Raw genomic sequence first — 20,814 nt, forward strand, 5'->3', positions numbered from 1 at the left:
CAGTTTCGCTTTTGTATAAACTGTATGTACATAGCGCCTTTTGATATAGTTTAAGATACCACTCAATATTCTCCGAAGTTTTCCCTTAGTGCCCTTGGTCGTTTTGGATACACACAGAATCAAAACTTTCCCGTTTTACTAATGATCCTGCATGTAAACAATTTATAAATTGCATAATTTATAATCCTTGCCCCTGGAGGCATAACTATTGCACCTTTTGACTAGTTTGAAAAAAATGATAGGTACAAAAATTTCGACCAATTATTGAGGAAAAGGGCACATAAAAAGGGCTTTAGGGTGGGTAGGTTGGTGGCCCTCCAATCTCTCTTCAATATCCCCTCAACATACCTGAAAAGTTTGAACCTTAAACCCTCAGCCGTTCCTTAGATATTGCTCATATTCCCTTATCACAACCACCAAGGATAAAGTGTGTTTTGAATGTATTTGGTATCCCTCTTGACATTTCCTTAAAGTTTCACCATAATACTTTAAACTTTTTTGGAGATTCAGGATCAAACATGCCCTCTTTCTTGATAAAAGACCTTATTTTTCAACAATGGGCAACTTGCATAACTTAAAGCCCTTTCACCAGGAGCTGGTGGGTGGTTGTCAATTCTGGAGGCATAGTTATTTGACGTTTGGACTAGTTCGAACAAAATGGCTATCTCAAAAGTTGGTTGGATGCAATTGGGGAATTAAGGGGGAGGGCTAGTTACCCTCTGATCACTTTTATTCTTGAAAAGGGACCTAAAACTTTCGATATCCAACCCAAAGAGCCTCCTCCAAAGTTTATACCATCTCCTCTTCCATAACAACCTTACAAGGTAACAATGGACAATCTGTATAGCTTACATCCCTTACCCGAGGGACTGTAGGTGGCTTTGTCAATCTTGGAGGTATAGTTTTTTTTTTGCCTTAAGACTATTGTCAAAACGATGCCAAGACTATGTCAAAACTTTGATCGAATGCATATGGGAAAAGGCGTGGTGGCTATATACCCTCCGATCGCTTTTGACTCTTAAAAAGTGTGCTAGAACTTCCGATTTCCAATCGGTTGAGCCCCCTCCAAACCTTACAAGGTAACAATGGACAATCTGTATAGCTTACATCCCTTACCCGAGGGAATGTAGGGGGGCTTTGTCAACCTTGGAGGCATAGTTTTTTTTTGCCTTTGGACTATTTCGAACAAAATGGTTATGTCAAAACTTTGATCGGATGCATCTGGGAAAAAAGGCGTGGGGGCTAGATGCCCTCCGATTACTTTTGACGCTTAAAGAGGGTGCTAGAACTTTCGATTTCCAATCGGTTGAGCCCCCTCCAAAGTTTATTGGACCATCCCTTCCATAAAAACTGTATATTTTAACAATGGGCAACTAGCATAACTTACAGCACTTGCCCCTGGGGTTGAACTAGCCTAACTTGGGGGGGGGCTAGCCTAAATTTTAACCCCGGAGGGATATTTATATTTCCTTTGGACTATTTTGAACAAAATGGCAATTTCAAAATTTGATTGGATCCATTTGGAGAAAAAGGCATATGGGGCTAGATGCCCTCCGATCACTTTTGGCTCTTAAAAAGGGCACTGAAACTTTTGATTTCCAATCGACTGAGCCCCTTCCAAAATTTATCGGACCACTCCTTCCATAAAAAAACACTATATTTTAACACTGGAAAACTAGCCTAACTTACAGCCCTTGCCCCTGGGTATCTGGGGGAGGGGACTAGCATAAACATCAATTACTGAGGGATAACTATATCGCCTTTGGACTATTTTGAACAAAATGCCCCTTTCAAAATTTTGATCGGATCCATTTGGGGAAAAGGTATGTGTTGGGGAGGGGGGAAGTGTCTGGTTGCCCTCTAATCACTTTTGAATCTTAAAAAGGGAGCTAGAATTTTTGATTTCTCATCAAATGAGCCTTCTCCAAAGCTTATGCAACCACCCTTTTCCATAAAAACCTTATTTGTTAACAGTGGGCAACTTGCATAACTTACAATTCTTACCCTGAGCTGTGGGGGGTTTCGCCAACCCCAAACGATAGTTATTTGATCTTTTGACTATTTTGAACAAAGTGGCCATCTCAAAATTTTATCGGATGTATTTGGGTAAGAGGGCAAAAGGGATCGGTCAATTCAAAAGGTCAAAAGGCATCGGAGGCAACTAGCCCTCTCTAGTTGCCTCTGATCCCTTTTGACTCGTAAAAAGTGCACTAAAATTTCTGATTTCATTTCGAACGAGCAACCTTCGAAGTTTTTACGACCACCCCTTCCATAAGAAGTGCCTCCAAGGGCAAAAATGTTAAATATTGTAGCCTTATAGCTCTTTACTATAGGCAACGCTATAGCATAACCTATAGTAAAGAGGCATTGCCTCTGATATTTAAAGGTTACATGAGTGGATTAATATATTTTAAGTATAAAACGGATTCAACTTTTTAAAAGTCGGAGTTTGTTTAATGTTGTGCCTAGAACATATTCTATTCGTAATAAGATGCCTTTGTCTCAATGCCAGGACAAAAGACAAAACACAAACGTATAAAATATAACCAAAGTGTAAAACCCTTTAATAGAAATAAATTATTTTTGTCTGAAAGGGTTTTTTATTTTATGTTTGAGTATGCCCAAACACTGTGCTTAGCCTAGTTTGTATCTGGCAGCAGTTAATTTGAGCGCATGCTGAGATTGCAAAATTTAATTATAAGCTTTTCTATGTGACTATCTTGAATAAATCAAAATATAGGCTTTTAAACGTTTTTTACCATTGTTTTCACTTTGAAAAGTTTTCAAGACCATACCAGCTAGATAAATCAACGGAAACGACAGTAACGTCAAACAGGGGAAATATTTTCAGCCAGGAATAAATATTTGATGAAAAAAGCAAATATACTACCTCAAAGCTCTGATCTTCGTCTTTAGTGGGGAAAAAACGACAGGAATAAGTAACAGTTAAACAGAAACAAAAGCCTTGGAATGGTATCGGATATCAAAAATCAGATTAAAATCAAACTTAAGCGTGAAGTAAAAACTCACAATTAATGCTAAGTTTAGACAGAAAGGATTTTGGCAAGATCCTCTAATGATTTTTTCACTACTTTCAGGTAGCAATTTCCCAAAATATCCTATAAGGTAGCTAGGAAAATCTTAAAAATTCTTCTTGCCTTTTGCTCTAAAATGAAACCTTATAGGATGTCTTGAAAAAATTTGAGGTTGAAAATATCGACAAAACACTTGAAGAATTTTCGCACTATGGGAGAAATAAAGAAACCAGAAACAAGCCACAAAGATAATCTTATTCAAACATTCAATTTTAAAGAATGTTTTTGTTAAGTCTCAGCGGACTAAATTTTATGTTCATTTTAGCTCTCGAGTACAAAAATTATGAGAGGATTAAGATTAAACAAATCAATTATAAATTGTAATCCCATTTGAAATGAAAATAACATTAGTTGCGCCTAGAGCTAACAGAACATTCTTTTTAAATTACATGTCTGTATGGGATTTTTTGTTGTTGTTGCTTATCTCTTGTCACAATTTGTGCATACCCCCCCCCCCACAACCACTAGAAACTTTCAGTAGAAAGGACTGACCCGGCTCAATAGTAACCGAAACTCTAAAAAAAAAAACGGAATTTTGATACAATAGCTACATCAAAAGAACTGGATTTTTATGCTGATTTTAAATATATAAGTTTCATCAAGTTTCGTCATATCCATCAAAAGTTACGAGCCTGAGAAAATATGCCTTATTTTCGAAACAAGGGGTAAACACCCCCTAAAAGTTGAAGAAACTAAATGAAAATCACACCATCAGATTCAGCTTATTAGAGAACCCTACTATAGAGGTTTCAAGCTCCTATCTTCCAAAATGTGGAATTTCGTATTTTTTTGCCAGAAGAAAGAACGCGGATGCGTTTATTTGTTTTTGCTTTGTTATTTTTTTTCCAGCGGTGATCGTATGAATCCAGTGGTCCTAAGATGTCGCAAGAGGGCTCATTCTAACGGACATCAAAAGTTCTAATGCCCTTTTTATGTGACCAAAAAGTTGGAGGGCAACTGGACCCCCTCCCACGCTCATTTTTTCCCAAAGTCACTGGATAAAAATTTTGAGATAGCCATTTTGTTCAGTACAGTCGAAAAATCTAATAATTATGTCTTTGAGGACGACTTAATCCCTCACAGTCCCCGCGGGAAGGGCTGCAAGTCATGAACTTTGTCCATTGTTTACGTATAATATTGATTATTGGGAAGTATACAGACATTTCAGGGAGGATTTTTTTGGTGGATGGGAGGGATCAGAAGAGGGATTACGTGGGAGGATATATCCGTGCAGGAATTCATCAGGGGGGAAGAGAATTTCCATGAAGGGGGCGGTCGATTTTTCATTATTATTAAAAAAACAACAATGAAATAGGTTTTTTCAACTGAAAGTAAGGAGCAACATTAAAACTTAAAACGAACAGAAATCATTACGTATATGAGGTGGTTCGTCCTCTCCTCAATGACTCGCTCTTTACGCTAAAGCATTTCTAGTAATTTCAGAAGAGCTATTTATTCTAATTCAACGACCTTTGTGATTCAGGGATCATTCTTAAAGAATTTGAACAAAATTTTAACTTTAGTATAAAGAGCGAGGTATTGACGAGGGGGCGAACCCTCTCATATACTTAATAAAAATATACGAATATAGAAGTTCGTTACGTAAGTCAATTTGTAAGTTACGTATATTTATTACTAATAAAAACGTTCGTAAATAAAATAAATAAAAGTTCTAGTGGCCTTTTTAAGCAACCAAAAAATGGAGGGTGACTAAGCCCCCTCCCCGCCTTTTTATTTCAAAATCTTCCAATCAAAACTTTGAGAAAGCCATTTAACCCAAAAAAGTAAAATTAACATGAAAATTTAGTTTTAATTATTTCATGTGCGGTGAGCCAAAATCAAGACCTGCATTGATTCAAAAAATGTTCAGAAATTAAATTTAAAAAAAAGGTTTTTCAACTCATAGTAAGGAGCGACATTAAAACTTAAAACGAACAAAAATTATTCTGTAATAGATAAGGGGTTGTCCCCTCCTCAACGCCCCGCTTTTTACGCTAAAGTTTGACTCTTTCTCACAATTCTACCTTTTAAAACAATAAAAAACTTTAGCGTAAGGAGTTGGGCGTTGAGGAGGGGACAGTCCCTTTTGAACCAAGACTAGCATTTAATTTCGAACCAAGACGAGTAACCTCTTTGCTTGATCAAGTTTTGTTGATTTTAGTTTCTGAGAGCTAATTGATGTAATATCAATGCCAATATGTTAATGTTGATAATATGAACGTTAATTTAATATAGTCAATTGGTTATATAGTCTATGTCGATTAATACAATTAATCGGTTAAAAGTTACTCATACTCTCCAGTAAGGGTATGGATCCAGGATTTTCTTTAGGTTTTAGGCTTCGATAAACTTGCGAACAAAGAAATACCTGCAATTTAAAGGGAACCTCGACGATTATGTATCGTAGGTAGGAAGTGGAAATAGTCGTAAATTTAATCTAAATCTGGCGAGGGTTAAAGTTCTAGTAAATTCTATTCATCATAAAGTATATCATGTTCTTCTATTCATCATAAAGTATTCGAATAAAGACCAAAATCGTCAGAAAAATATTAACTCGAACAAAGATGCATGTATGTGCTTCAAACTAACTATATGAGTCAAAATAATCCTTAAAAAACAAATAATTATGTGTTTGTTATTTTTGTATTTGATAGGTGATTTAAATTCTCAGGGTTTCAAGCTGTGGTAGATTTCTAATTATTTTTTTTTTTTTAATCTTGATATTTTCATATAATCAATGACGACCGGGACACTCAAAGAGAAAGCGACCGGGACGCAAGGAATGTTCGATTAGCAATCACCATCAACAAAGCACCGGGATACAAATAACGACCGGGACACAGGGAATATAATTGACGACCGGGACACTCAAAGAGAAATTACAGACTGGGACACCGGGACACAAATGACGACAGGGACACAGGGAATATAAATGACGACCAGGACACAGGTATTTAAGAAAATATATTCCCTGTGTCCCGGTTGTCCATTATATATTCCCGGTGTCCCGGTCGTCATTTCTCGATATGTTTGTTTAGCACAAAAATGAAGATTTGAAATTTGACTCAGATTTAGCATTAAGTAAGAGAATTGTATGTAGAAATTTTGATGTATAAACAACTAATCGTGGAAATTATGATTCTATGGCATGTATCAAAATAAGTATAAAAGTCCTCAGCTGTATATAAAGCCGTTTTTTACAATTTTATGGACAAATATATGCAATCCCTATATAAGAACATAACTATATCTTGTGAATGGCTGGTGTTGAGAAGGTGAGAAATTCTATAGTAATATTGTAGTTGCATTCCGTTTCCGTGGTTAACTTAAGTTGTGTGAATTTCCACTTTTTATCAATATTTTATTACCAAATGTTTGAAAAAAAAAAATCAATGCCATTTTACTGGTTCAAACTGAGAATTCAGAGACCTATCTATACCAGCTAGATAAGAAAAAAAATAAACAGATAATTATTTGCCTTCTTTTATAAAAAAAAAAAAAAAATCAAAAATATATTCTTCGTAAATGATTACTCCGATCTGTGAAGGAGTATTTCGACTCATATACTTAGTTTTAAGTATATACTTATACGAACCTTTTTTAAAATTCTAAAGAGTCTAGCCTTTATTTTAATGTTTTAGGATGAACAGAGGAGTGATACGTCATATAATGCAGAGCTTTAATTAGATGAGAATAGACAGTAAAGTGGCCACCGTTTGCTCACCAAAAACCAAAACTTAAATTAATAATTTTTTCACTTCTCATACATTTACTTTCTATTATAGCCTACAAATCCCCTAAAAAACAACAATGTTGTAAGAACCACCCTGCTTTGTAAAAAAAAAGTACCCCCCCCCCCCCCAAAAAAAACAACAAAAAAACAGACAGACAAAAAAGTTTATTTGTTAAATAAAATTAAAAGTTAATTTATTAAAAGTTTATTTGTTGTCAAAAAAGACAACAACCCGATATCAGTTTATTCGCCTCAGTGCCATAGCAAGACTCTAAAACAAATTTTGACAGTAAAAAGAAGTGAAAATTTTGCTTTTTAACCCCGTTGTGACAGCACAATCCTGAAATATCATTTCGACAGCCTAAAAAAGTTAGGATTTAAAATTTCCCCTCCTTGTTATTACGAACTGATGATTTTTGCCTCCCAGTTGGCTAATTTTTATATAAAACCTAAATTTAATTAAATCCTAATAATTAAAAACTTTAAAACTTAACTACTAAAAGGAATGACAAAAAAAATTACTTTCGTCGTAACCCAAACCAGAGCAAGAAGTCCCAACCACAAATCCACCACTACGTCAGGAGGAGGGGGGCACCTCCTATATCCGGCACTGGTAATTATGTTTTGCAAAACGCTACTGGTGTGTGCGTATATTTTAAATTATGAATGCCACTTGCATATTTTAAAACGTATAAACAATTTTTGTTTCGAAGTTAATGTATCAAGATTATAAAGTATTTTGGTGCATTTACAATGAAAGCAATCCTAGGACAGGCAAAGTCAACTAAGTAGGCCAACAGAAAGGCTATGTCCTTGTAGACAAGGTACATAAAAAATTGTAATCTGCCTCATATTATGTGATTTTTTGTTTATTTATTCTACTTCTATATGACCTATTTTATTATACGTATGATCAGAAATTGTATTTTTTTAAGTATTTTAGTTGTATTTAAATTTAAGTTTATGTTTTTTAGATATTAATTTGAGTTTTACCGAGTCAAACTCAAAATAAGCAGAAATTAACATGAGTGGGGCTGACAACCCCATGCTTTCTCAAGATCAGATGACAATTTCAAAAATAATTTTCAAGTGTTATGGCTTTTTTAACTTTATTAAGTATAAAATACTAAGATTTTAACGAATGAATATCAGCCTATGTATTGACAAACCACTTTCATTTGTATTTTTTCAGCCCTACTTATGTCAATTACTGCTTTTTGATTTTTATAGAACGATTTTTATCTTTTACCGAACAATTTCTGATAGTTTAACTTTTATTCTGATACAAGTATGTAAAGTAGTTTGTCAGTGTTCCTTAAGTTTGTATTTACCAATCAAAAAAATTAAAATAAATCTTATATAATAAATAATATAATAGGATAAGTCTAAATAAATACTGCTTAATTTAGAATGAAAGAGGGGCAACCCTCCTTGAAATAAGAGCATCAAATTCAATATGTTTGACAGCACCAAAGCAGAGAATTTCAATATCCCGTGTTCAAAACCCCGATTTTTGGTTTTTAAGAACGAAGAAGGCCATTAGCAACCAAAACTAAAAAACATAACATTTTTGAAAAATCGGTCAAGCTCGAAACAATAAAGATAAGAAGCTGATCCAGGAATAAGGATCATGATTCCGATTCATCAATCAAAAATAGGTCAAAGTTTACTGTAACACAGGAGAGTCACAACTCGCAGCCTTGAACAACAAGAAAATCACTTTTCCTATCGGTAGCACTGATGGGCATTTTTATGGGTTTTTTTCTGTCACCACTAGAGGGAAACTGGAAAAAATATAAAGTAGTGTTTAAGGACTCATTTGAAATCAAGTTGCAATATTTAGTGCCTTTTATAGGACTTGTATGATATACCCCCGACCTAATATTCTTCATCTAAGTAGAACCTGTTTCTCTGGCGTCAATCCCAATGAAATATACCTAAGTATGATAGAAATATAATACTTTAAAAGCAAATGTTTGCTATATATTTGCACATTAGGGGTGGGAGATTGGGGTAAAGTATAGCTGGTCTGCATGCCTAATGTGTTAGGTACAATTATTCTGCACATTATGTAGTAAGAATTGTTTTCTAACTTCACACTGCCAAAATGCTTTACAGCCCCACCCCCTAACGTGTAAATATATAGCCAAAATTATGTCTTTTCCATCTATTCTGTTACTTCTCTTTGTCTTGTCCCACGCTAAACTGAAAGAAACTAATGGAAAAAAAACGGTTCTATAATGCGTCAATGAATGAACAACTTGAGTGGTCTCGGGTATATCTTGCAAACACCCCTTTCATTATTAACAAAAGATAATATTGTAATAAAATACAATTTTGGACAAAAACTGCATCTTCATGTGTCAAATGACGTCATGCATCGTAGGCTACAAAAATCACGACGTCATATTAAAACCTAACTCCTGGTATATAAAAACAAAGTGACGTCATCTTAATGGCGTCATGTACCAATATAAAAGGAACCAAACATTCAAGTTGTCTCATCAGTTACTTTAAAAAGTGGCTTGCGTAAAAGTGATAGCACTAAAATAATTGTATTATATTACAGTAAGCAGTTAAGAACTTAAGGACGAAAATGTCTGACAAAAGATATGAACAGCCAAAAAACAGTGAATCAGAAAAGTCGTGTGGAGACCAAAGTTCCAAAAATCAACCAAAAAAGACGAAACAATGTGTCGTCATGAGTGGGGCAGAGCGTAAAATGGAGGACAATCCAGACACTTTCGCGCAGCCTAAAACCAAAAAACCTAATCTTAACCGTTTTGAGAGTAAAAGTAGCAGAGTTACTACTGATGAAGGTATCAAGCAACACAAAAAGTCATTTGGCGAAAAAAGATACAAGAATGACAAAGATGAAGATTGGAAGAGCATACAAAAATTAACCGAACAATACAGCAAACCTATGTCTAGCTGGAATGAAGAATCAGTCAAAACGACAGGAAACTATGCAGTCGAGACTAAAGCTCTAGCCCAATGTAAAATGGACAGTCCTGCTTTTGAGGAGGAATGCTGCAAAGAATACGATCCCAATAATTATAGAGTTGCTTTATATAGTTGGGGTTTCAATCCAGACACTCCAGACACTTTCGCGCAGCCTAAAACCAAAAAACCTAATCTTAACCGTTTTGAGAGTAAAAGTAGCAGAGTTACTACTGATGAAGGTATCAAGCAACACAAAAAGTCATTTGGCGAAAAAAGATACAAGAATGACAAAGATGAAGATCGGAAGAGCATACAAAAATTAACCGAACAATACAGCAAACCTATGTCTAGCTGGAATGAAGAATCAGTCAAAACGACAGGAAACTATGCAGTCGAGACTAAAGCTCTAGCCCAATGTAAAATGGACAGTCCTGCTTTTGAGGAGGAATGCTGCAAAGAATACGATCCCAATAATTATAGAGTTGCTTTATATAGTTGGGGTTTATACTATATAAGGGATAATCATATTCAACTCCATGACCATGGAGACACTTCTGAATATGATGAGTTGATAAATATGGTGAGGAGGTTTTCAAGTGAGGAAAATTTTGCTGGTTTATTTGATGGAACAACCCAGTGGTAGAACAAAAGATTGATGGTTGCTTGGCAATATTGAGCGAAGGCTTTTATTTGAGCTATGTATACAACTGTTGTAGGCTATATAAAATAGCACGAAGTGTATTTTACTTAGAGAAAATTCTCGCCTTCAGTAATATAGTAGAACTGAATTTTGGAAAAAAGAGCGAGTCCTCTCAAAGCTGAAAACGCAGAATAATGGCCAAGTTTGAAGATCATTGACCAGAGCATATAAAAAATTAGACCGTATTTATTGTTGTCACTTTATGAGGAGCTTTGCAATAAAGTAGTTTTATCTTTTTCTGAATTTAGTTACTATTTAAAAATTAGCAAGGGAATATTTGTTCAAGTCATGGAAACCACGGAAAAGCTATTATAGCTAAAGCTTAAAAAATAGGTATTTGAAAGAATGTTATAATCGTTCGACTGTCGTTAAAGGTTTACAACATTTTAATATATTAGATCTCCGAAGGTGGGACTGACGAAATTAAAATTGTCTTTAGTGACTTACCCTAAGTCGTTTAGGTTTCGAAAGGGAACAGGTCCAGCGTTGCTACCCCTAGCGATTTATCACTATTTCTAGTGATGTTTTATTTTGCCTAAACAAAAAATCACTAAATCAGCACATAAACCACTAGATTATTGATGAAAATCACTAAATCAACCAAAAAATCACTGAAATCATTTTTTGAAATGATTTTTCCTCACAGGGTGACAACCCTGATTAGGTAGGTCAGTTTATCTATCAAAAATATTTTGTTGTATTCAAATATATTTTCAATGTAGAAAACTTAATCTTTTAGGGAAAATAGCTGTAGATTTAGAAAATTGACAGCCTTTGTCATGTTTAAGATAATCGTATTGGTATTTAAAAGTTTAGGACTTGATTTTTGCTTTCATGCAAGAAAAGTTGTATTGGCTTATTTTCTGTTCTGTTTTTATGGCACTTGGTATTAGCCAAGTGACATATAGCAATCGCAAATTCTGTCGGTCTGTCTGTCGGTCCCGGTTTTGCTACTTTAGGCACTTCCAGGTAAGCTAGGACGATGAAGTTTGGCAGGCGTATCAGGGACCGGACCAGATTAAATTAGAAATAATCGTTTTCCCGATTTGACCATCTGGGGGGGGGGAGTGGGGGGCCTGTTAATTAGGAAAAAATTGAAAAATTGAAGTATTTTTAACTTACGAACGGTTGATCAGATCTTAATGAAATTTGATGTTTGGAAGGATATCGTGTCTCAGAGCTGTTATTTTAAATCCTGACTGGATCTGGTGACATTGGGGGGGGGGGGGAGTTGGGAGGGAGGAAACCTAAAATCTTGGAAAACACTTTGAGTGGAGGGATCGGGATGAAACTTGGTGGGAAAAATAAGCACACGTCCTAGATACATTATTGACATAACCGGAACGGATCCGCTCTCTCTGGGGTAGTTGGGGGGGGGTTAATTCTGAAAAATTAGAAAAAATGTGGTATTTTTAACTTACGAACGGGTAATCGGATCTCAATGAAATTTGATATTTAGAAGGATATCGTGTCTCAAAGCTCTTATTTTAAATTTCGACCGGATCTGGTGACATTGGGGGGAGTTTGGGGTGGGGGAACCTAAAATCATGGAAAACGCTTAGATTTGTGGGATCGGGATGAAACTTGGTGGGAAAAATAAGCAGAAGTCTTAGATACGTGATTTACACAATTGGAACGGATCCGCTCTATTGGGGAGGGGGGGGGGGGTTAGTTCTGAAAAATGAGAAAAAATGACGTATTTTTAAATTACGAAGGAGTGATCGGATCTTCAGGAAACTTCATATTTAGAAGGACCTCGTAACTTAGATCTCTTATTTTAAATCTCAACCAGATCCAGCGTCATTGGGGGGGGGGGGGTAGAGGGGGGATCGGAAATCTTACAAAATACTTAAAGTGGAGAGATCAGGATGAAACTGGATGGGAAAAATAAAAACCTGTCTAAGATACGTGACTGACATAACCGGACCGGATCTGCTCTCTTTGGTGGAGTTGGGTTGAAAATTGAGGTATTTGTAACTTACGAAAGGGTGACCAGATCTTAATGAAATTTGATATTTAGAAGGATATTGTGCTTTAAAGCTCTAATTTTAAATTCTGACCAGATCCTGTGACATTGGGGGGGTTGAAGGGGGAAACCGGAATTTTTGGAAAACGTGAAAATTGGGGTATTTTTATCTTACGAATAGGTGATCGGATCTTAATGAAATTTGATATTTAGAAAGAATTCATGTCTCAGAGCTCTTATTTCAAATACCGACCAGATCTTTTAGCATTTGGGGGAGTTGGAGGGGGAAATCTTGGAAAAAACTTGGAGTGGAGGAATCGGGATGAAGCTTGGTGGATAGAATAAGCAAATGTCCTTGACGCGTGATTGACGTAACCGTACTGAATTCGCTCTCTTTGGGGGAGTTGGGGGGAGGGGTTCAGTGATTTGGTGAGTTTGGTGCTTCTGGACGAGCTAGGACGATGAAAATTGGTAGGCGTTTCAGGGAGCTGCACAAATTGACTTGATAAACTCGTTTTCCCAGATTCTACCATCTGGGGGGCTAAAGGGAGAGGAAAAATTAGAAAAAATGAGGTATGATAACTTACGAATGGGCAATCGGATCTTAATGAATTTTGATATTTAGAAGGACATCGTGACTCAGAGCTCTTATTTTAAATCCTGACCGGCATTAAGCATTTGATTTTCCTTTTAAATCAATCTTTTGATTCTTAGAATTTTGCTCGAGCTCATACCATATGAGCTCTTGGCTAAAGCATCTGGACAGTTTGAAGATAGAAAACAATTACTACTACTACTAAAAACTCACCGCAGCAACGAGCCGCCCGAGGCCAACACAGCTTCGCACGCTCCTCCTCCATCTCAATCTATTCAAAGCCTCCCGCTTTGCACCCTCCCAATAAGATTCCATTTCCTTTAAATCTTTCTTTATGACATCCTCCCATCCCAGACGAGGACGACCTGTTTTCTGTTTAGCCCGAGACGATTGGCCAAAAAGGAAAATCTTCGGTAATCTGTCATTTTTCATCCGCAGAACGTGCCATAGCACTCTCAAACTTTCTTTCATTATAGCGCTAGGGAGTGGAATTGAGCCATATTTTTCGTACGGCCTACTGCTTGAAATACGGTCAGGCAGCCGGGTACCCAGAACAATCCGTAGGCAATTTCTCTGGAAAACATCTAGCAAATCTTGATCTGCTTTTCGGAGCACCTATGCTTCAGAGCTATATTTGATTACTGTCATCACTGTAGCTTCCAATATTCTAATCTTGGTTTGCAGACTTATCTTCCTATTCTTCCAAACTTCTTTTCAACTGTAAAAAAAAAAAAAAAAAAAAAAAAAAAAAAAAACACCCTGAGCCTTGGCTATATATTTTTAACATCTTCACTGCTTCCACCTTTACATACTTTACTAATATAAATTTGGCGCGCTGGCGTGGGAATCCTGTGTCCAAGGGGCACGGGTTCAATCCCAGTTGTGACCAGTTATTTAGTTTGGGACGGGGGTCAGTGGCGTGACTCTGTAGGCTCAGCCAGAGTCGACCCAGCTCTAAATGGGTACCTGGAGAAATCTGGGGAAGGTAAGCAGGAAGGCTGTTCGAAAGCACAGGATGGTTGACCCCCAACCCCCCATTGCACTTCCCGACTGAAGGGCCATGAAACGGAGATCAGCACCGCCGGTTTGGACCTTAAGGGTCTAGTGCCGTCTTACTTACTACTGCTTACTCCTTTACTAAATTATACTACCAAGGTAAGTTAAGCTGCCCACTGATCAATCTTTTCGTTACCCAACGTCACCTTTTCATCTTCATTTATTCCTAACCTTAGTCTTCTTAACATTAATTTTCAAACCTATTCTAGCACCCTGAACTTGCAAAACCTCTTAAAAGTCCAGGAGAGATTTTTTTCCCTTCCTCCCCATTTGATTCCTTTCCTGTGCTCGTTAAGACGAAGTCCATCAAAATAATCCATATAAAGGAGGATAGAACACAACCCTGCTTAACTCCTAATTTAATACAAAACCAGGTGCTAACCTCATTTCCTACCTTAACCGCATAAATGTTATTCTTGTACACAGCACTAATCACTTCGTTTTATTTTAGCGTAGTAACTAAACTTTCTACTTTTTTTTCAGTTTCTTTCGTCCGAGGGAGACATGGTCAAGGGGACTCATACAACTCCAGTAAAGGCTTATGTTGATGATCTCAGTTTCAAGTTTACTTCCACACCCAGTAACACTTGCAATGTTGAGGTATGGATTTTTGTAGCTACTGGGTACTACCTAACAAATATAGGTTCTGTTCCTTATGGGTTGTGGAAATACGAAAGGCGTTAAATGACATTTTCCAAAATGTTCAGGAGACGCAATAAACAATTTTAGAAAATATGGTCCAATCGTGCTTTTCTGGGGATCTCAAGGTGGGCCTTATGTGACAATCTTCGTGGTTGTGGTAGAATCCTTTAATTAACACTTTTTCATCTGCGAAACTGGTCGAAATTTTGTTATAACGTGGTTTGATTGGATTGTAAAATTGAGAATAATTTGAAAACAAAATGGGATTCGTGTTTTCTGATTTAATCAATCGGTTGGGTGTGGCTGATTTTAGTAGAATCGACATATAACTAATTTCTTACTGATATGCCACAAAGCGCCTTTCATATTTCCGTAATCGTAATGTAACTTTCATCTGCTCCCGATTAAATCTGCAATTCTCATGTGGTTCGTCGAGTAAGACTTTTCACAATAACCATCTTAACCATGTCTAAAATCGTTATAGGTATATGGAAACTATTCAAAGATTAGAAACGTAGAATGGAGATGCAGATTCCAGCTCTGGTCAAGCGGTGAAGGCTTGCTAGGAAAAGCTTATTAAGGGTTTTTAATATGTGTCTGATATGTTGACTTTTCCGATCTCGAGTCTTCTTGGCACTACTCCGTTCCGAACAAAGTTTGCTTTGTCGGAACTTCGATGGGATTGACATTCAGAAGCCTGGAGCATTATCTGATCATTTTTTGACTGTTTTTCTTCTTATTTTTCGTTGCTTTATTTATTTATTTTTTGTTGCTTGATCGTTTTATTATTATTTTTTGCTATTTCATCTGCAATGTGTCACTGTTGCAAATAAAGACCCTTCTGCAAAGACTAATTTGTAAATAAAAGTGACCATATCATTCAAGAAGAAGCAGTAAATGGTGAAATCATTTAAAAAGAAACAAAAGATGGGAAACGGTCGAATAAAGTCTTTATCTTGAGCAAAGCTTCTACGAAAGAACTTATGAAAGATAACTTAGTGTTTGTTCTGTTGCACTGAACATTTCTCTTTTGCATTCTAACGTTTTTATTTTCTTCTTATTAACAACAGCCTAAAGGCGATTTTTTGGACGGTCCATTTTAAGCTATAATTGCCTGTTAGCCCAACTCCGTGGCAGATTATTATTATTATGAGCCAAAAATGCGCCTTCGCAGGTCTTTTGGCCAGCAAAAAGATGGTTTCTCTCGCTTCCTAATCGCTTTTCATCAACGTAGATGTAACTCTAGACTATTGCTTCACAAGTTATATTTACAGACGGAACAAGTGAGCCTATTAGTGAAATTATGTTTTCAACGTGCTGTCCTTTAGTTTCCTGAAGAGGAATAAAAGAGAGACTTTTTGCTAATTCACAAAGCTATAGTGCTAGACTAAGAAACTTTTCAGGAGTAGACCTGCAACCATTTATTAATTAATATTTTTTTTTTTATTTTTTTTTTACATCAACAACAAGTACGGTGAAGCAACGTTACTGTATAAAAATTTCCGAGAAGATGGATATTTTTAAGTACTTATACTTAATAAATACTTGTTAGCCCTCAAGATATATGCAAATTTGGTTTTAGTTTTTGACTCTACTGGTTGGTATAGATTTCGACAAGAAATTATCTTCCATTATCTCATTATTTGCCCGAAATTGCACATGTGAAGGAGCTTTCAAGCTCCCACCTCACCTCTTCTGGACCTGGAAACTTTTGAAGGGCTCTAAGGCTGGGCAGGACGGTTTCTAGGATTGCAACCACATTCCAAATTTAGATACCAGATTCTAAACCAAATTTGAATTATTGTTCTAACTTAGGGACATTTTCATAGAATCTTGCAAATCTTACTAATAGAGCTGAAGCACAAGTAGGCTGTGGTCCCAGTTGGGGGGGGGGCATGGGTTCATTAGGCCACCAAGATTCGTTCCTTCTTCCGTATATTTTAAACACAATTTATTTGAAGTTCCATTAAAAACCAGTTTTTTTATATTTTTATTGAAAAAGATAGAAAAAAAATGCCTTTAAAAGATATTGAAACAGCTCATTTTGCCCTTCTTCTGCGTGAATCGATACCACTAGAAGTAGGAGCTTGACAGTTCTCTTCCGACAGCAAAGTTATTTGCTATTATTTTTACCCGATAGCCACAACTAGGACCCAGAAGGCTGTTTTCATGTTCCTATCAATAGCAATTCTTAACTCACTTCCATTACTTTTCTAGTCGTAAGGCTTGGGAGAATCTGTCTTAATTAGAAAGAATATAAAAAATTCGAATCAAAATTGGCCTAGAATCTAAGAAAATGCTTAGGCAGGAGAATCATGCTATGCCATAATTGAAACAAACCTATTTTTAGAGAATGGTTTAAACCTTTCTAGTTGGGAATAATTTAAAAATATCTTCGTGGACCATGTTCTGAGCCGTGAATTTTTTTTTTTAAGTTTCTTTCACTCCTGACACCAACTTCCTAAGTTTGCTAAAAGCCGTTGTTCTGTACTTGTACCTAATTTCTTGACACATAGTTTAAAGGCCTAGTAAAACAATATAATCGAAGAATATGAATCCAATTTATTTATAATGTAATCTGTCGTTAGATGTAAGGACAGAGGTTGAGGTACATATTTTGCATCTCAACATCTTTGAGGCAACATTCTATTTTTAAAGTTAATTACTTTTTGTGTTCTTAATTCGAATATTTGAATACCTTCTATTCGAATATTGAATTAATTTGAATATTTGAATATTTTTGAATACCTTCAAAAATATAAAATTTAGTGTTTATCCCGAGCAAGGTTGCCGCCTTGGTCAGTTTCTAAAGTGCTAAAGTTGTCCAAATTTGTGTGCTTCATAGCGATTTTGGTGCTACAGACAAAAAATTGACTGCGATAGTGCTAAAATAGCACTTTCGTGCTACAGGGGATAACCCTGGGCATGTGCTTCAGTGCTAGACACAACAAATAGTGTTAAAATAGCACTTACGTGCTACAAGTGGCAACCCTGGTCCCGAGAAGGATAGTTAATTATGTGTTTTTTTCGTTTTTCTTCAGGAGTAATTACGTTTAACGATCGGTTGTAAATTACCAGGAGAGGACTCATTCGAACAGAAATTTAGAGTTCTAGTGCCCTTCTTAAGTGCAACGGAGATTATGCCTTAATGGAGTGTTGATTATAGCATTATTTGGGTCAAAAATTGTCAGATAGTTAATTGTCTTAGAACTTAGCCAAATTTCAGTTTTGGCAGAAGGGTTTCCCGTCTCCCAGCGAAATAAAATGTCTTTTTATTTGTTAATATTCAATTTAGTTCTGTTACGGATCAGAGTTGAAAAATACTTTTCTTCTGTCGGAAAAGATAAAATAAATGAGACTTAATTAGTCGGTTTATTATTTGTTTTGTTATTTTTTATATACTTTTGGAGAACCAACGATTGTAATTTTGTTTTTGCCTTAGCCCAAAGAAGCAATAAATATTTATCTATCTTTCTGTCTACTACAAATGGTTTCCGAAAATTTTACCTCAACAGCTTGTAAACTGGAGTTCAAATGTTTTTTTTTTTTTTTTTTTTTTTTTTTTTTTTTTTTTTTTTTTTTTTTTTTTTTTAGTTGCTTTTCAATACCTCGCTCTTTGCGCTAAAGTTCGAATGTTGTAAAATAATGGAAAAAGTCTTTGCAAGCCAGGCCCATCACTCTCAATTCCGCACATTCGGATTTAGCGACTTTGCTCTCATGACAGAAGCAATTGAAGGTTTTTTTTGTGACGAATTTTAGCCACCACTCAAGGCTCCCCCTAGCTATGTACTTCAGGAACTCGAGACATCTCCCGTTTATGTTTGGTCATGAGGGGGGAGGTGCGCATTTGCATATAACCTGTTCACTTCTTTTGAAACCTTTCATGATAGTTCTTTCTGTAAATGAATTTATATTTCAGGGTTTCTCTACATCTCAAACGTGGTATGCTGTTTTGGACTATGGTACTAATTATTGTAACTTGCACAATTTAGTTGATGGTGCTGGACTCAACAAAGGTGACGCTACGTTTATTGAAGAAACTCAGAGCAAAGTGTGCACCCAATACGAAAGTGCTGATTGCGAGGTTTACTAAGATTTGTGTGATCAATTTTCTTTATGTTTTCTTGTTATAACGTATATCTCAATAAATTCTAATCCATACATTTCTTGCTTTCAAAGCATTAGTAAAACTTGCGTAGTTGTTAAGAGACTTTGACTGTAATGGTTTAAATTTTACGTTTGCTATTGACAGTATCTATACTACTCATTTCCCTCTTAAATTGAGCACGATATATTTTTTGTCATTAAACTAGTAGATTATTACTGCTGTGCTGACAAAAAAAGAAGATTTTCAGCTTTATATTGAAGTGCCTACATATTTTGAAAATTCCTGCCTTACAAATTCTAAATTCGTATGGTAGAAAAGTTTTGCCTTCTGTAGGCCCTTCTGTCGAAATTTAACATAAATCCAAAACTATACGAAAAAAGAGAATAAAAATAAGATCTATTTTTTCGTAATTTTGTCAAATAAAATATGGCATGCAGAAACTTCAAGGAGTTACTGGATAGGGTTTCTCTGTATTATAAATTAGACAAGCTCTTAGTACTTTTTATATTTTGGTCCTGGAATTTGCAGATAGAGGCTTTACATGTTTTATTTTTGTACATTCAGTACATGGCTAACTAAAGAAATCCAAAAAAGGCTTAAGAAAGCTATTTAGTGTTTTACCCGTTTGATACTCAGTAGCCGAGCGTGTTTTTGGGCAAGGCTGAGTTTAGGAACGATAGATAACTGATTTATTAATTATGGCTCATGGGGCCCTTCGAACAACTTGGGACTGATATAATCGTCATTTCTTGTGCTATTATCCACTTAAGCTGTCATCCTTTCTTTCAAATGAATGAAAGTACAATAAAAGCGGAGTAGAAGTAGAAGTTTGAACAAGAAGTAACAAAATATATATGTTCATATTTTCAAAACAAGTTCTGCGAATTGTAATTCGTTCAATTACTTATTCTTGATAATATGAAAGGCAACACTCTATCGTTGCCTGTACTAAAGAGCCGTAAACCTTTAATCCATCATTTGATATTAAGTTGTTGGTTTTTCCAGAGCCACTTCACATAGAATTACCTTGCTTGATTGAAATCTGAGTTTTGGTGCCCTTTCTAAGAGTCAAGAGCTATTGAAGTGCGACTATCCCCCCTGCATTGCCCTTCTTTGCTACCCAACCTTCTGTAATCTCCAAAGACGTCCGATGGAAATTTTTGTATAGTTATTTTGTTCACAAAGGCCAAAATGGGTCCAACAAATTTGCCTCCAGGGATGATAGGACCAATAAAGGCCCTGGGGAAAGGGCGGCAAATAACGTAAATTAGAAATTGTTTGAATATGTTTTATAGTGGAAGATGTCAAGGTTAAACTTTCAGGGAATGTTGAGGGGAAGTTGAACTAAATCAAAGACACTGTGTGCATCCAGGTTGTGATTCTAAAAACTGAAACTTACAGAAAGTTTTTTGTCTCATAGTGATGGGAAAGTTTGGCTGTTAATTGAGTATGCCGATCGAAATTTTTCGATCATTAACCGTTTCTTGTAGACTTGGTAAGATATGTTGATCCCCGTCCTACACTGGTATTCGGGATCATTGCTTTTCCTGAGGCCAAAATAATTTCAATCGTAATAAATCTTTTCTTGCGACCTCCTCTCACCCCGTTCGGAGACAACTTGGTTTTCTTTTGGACCCAATTATGGGCCGACAAACTCTCCTTGGCAATCTGTCATCCACAGACTATGTCCTAGACATCTCAACTTTTCTTGCATTATAGTCCTAGAAAGGAGGATTGAACCTAATTTTTCGAACAGCTTACTCTTTGAAATACGGTCAATATAGTCCGTGCACAGTTTCTTTGGAAAACATCTAGTAAATTCAGGAGTGGCTAAAGGTATTAAGTTGAAATTTTCGGGGAATATCCAGGGGGACGTTGAGCTAAATCACAATAAGTTAAGTGCATCCTGTTAGTCAAAAGGGCGTATTTGCACTATCTAAGGAACATCTAAGGGTCTTAGTTTAAATTTTCAAGGA

The 20,814-nt window shown here is 36.0% G+C and overlaps 1 protein-coding gene across 2 annotated transcripts in view; it reads left to right on the plus strand.

Annotated features, from left to right (window-relative positions):
- Nucleotides 1–18,891, plus strand: part of LOC136026360 (uncharacterized) — a 39,021-nt gene extending 20,130 nt beyond the window's left edge. For both annotated transcript variants that reach the window (XM_065702891.1, XM_065702892.1), the window contains exons 4-5: nucleotides 14,572–14,688; nucleotides 18,650–18,891. In XM_065702891.1, the coding sequence (XP_065558963.1) occupies nucleotides 14,572–14,688; nucleotides 18,650–18,823 (291 nt within the window). In that variant the 3' untranslated portion in view covers nucleotides 18,824–18,891. The remainder of the gene's footprint in view (nucleotides 1–14,571; nucleotides 14,689–18,649) is intronic.
- The last annotated feature ends 1,923 nt before the right edge of the window (nucleotides 18,892–20,814 follow it).

Source organism: Artemia franciscana, chromosome 4 (assembly GCF_032884065.1).
Source record: "Artemia franciscana chromosome 4, ASM3288406v1, whole genome shotgun sequence".
In the NCBI taxonomy this organism is placed as follows: Eukaryota; Metazoa; Arthropoda; class Branchiopoda; order Anostraca; family Artemiidae; genus Artemia; species Artemia franciscana.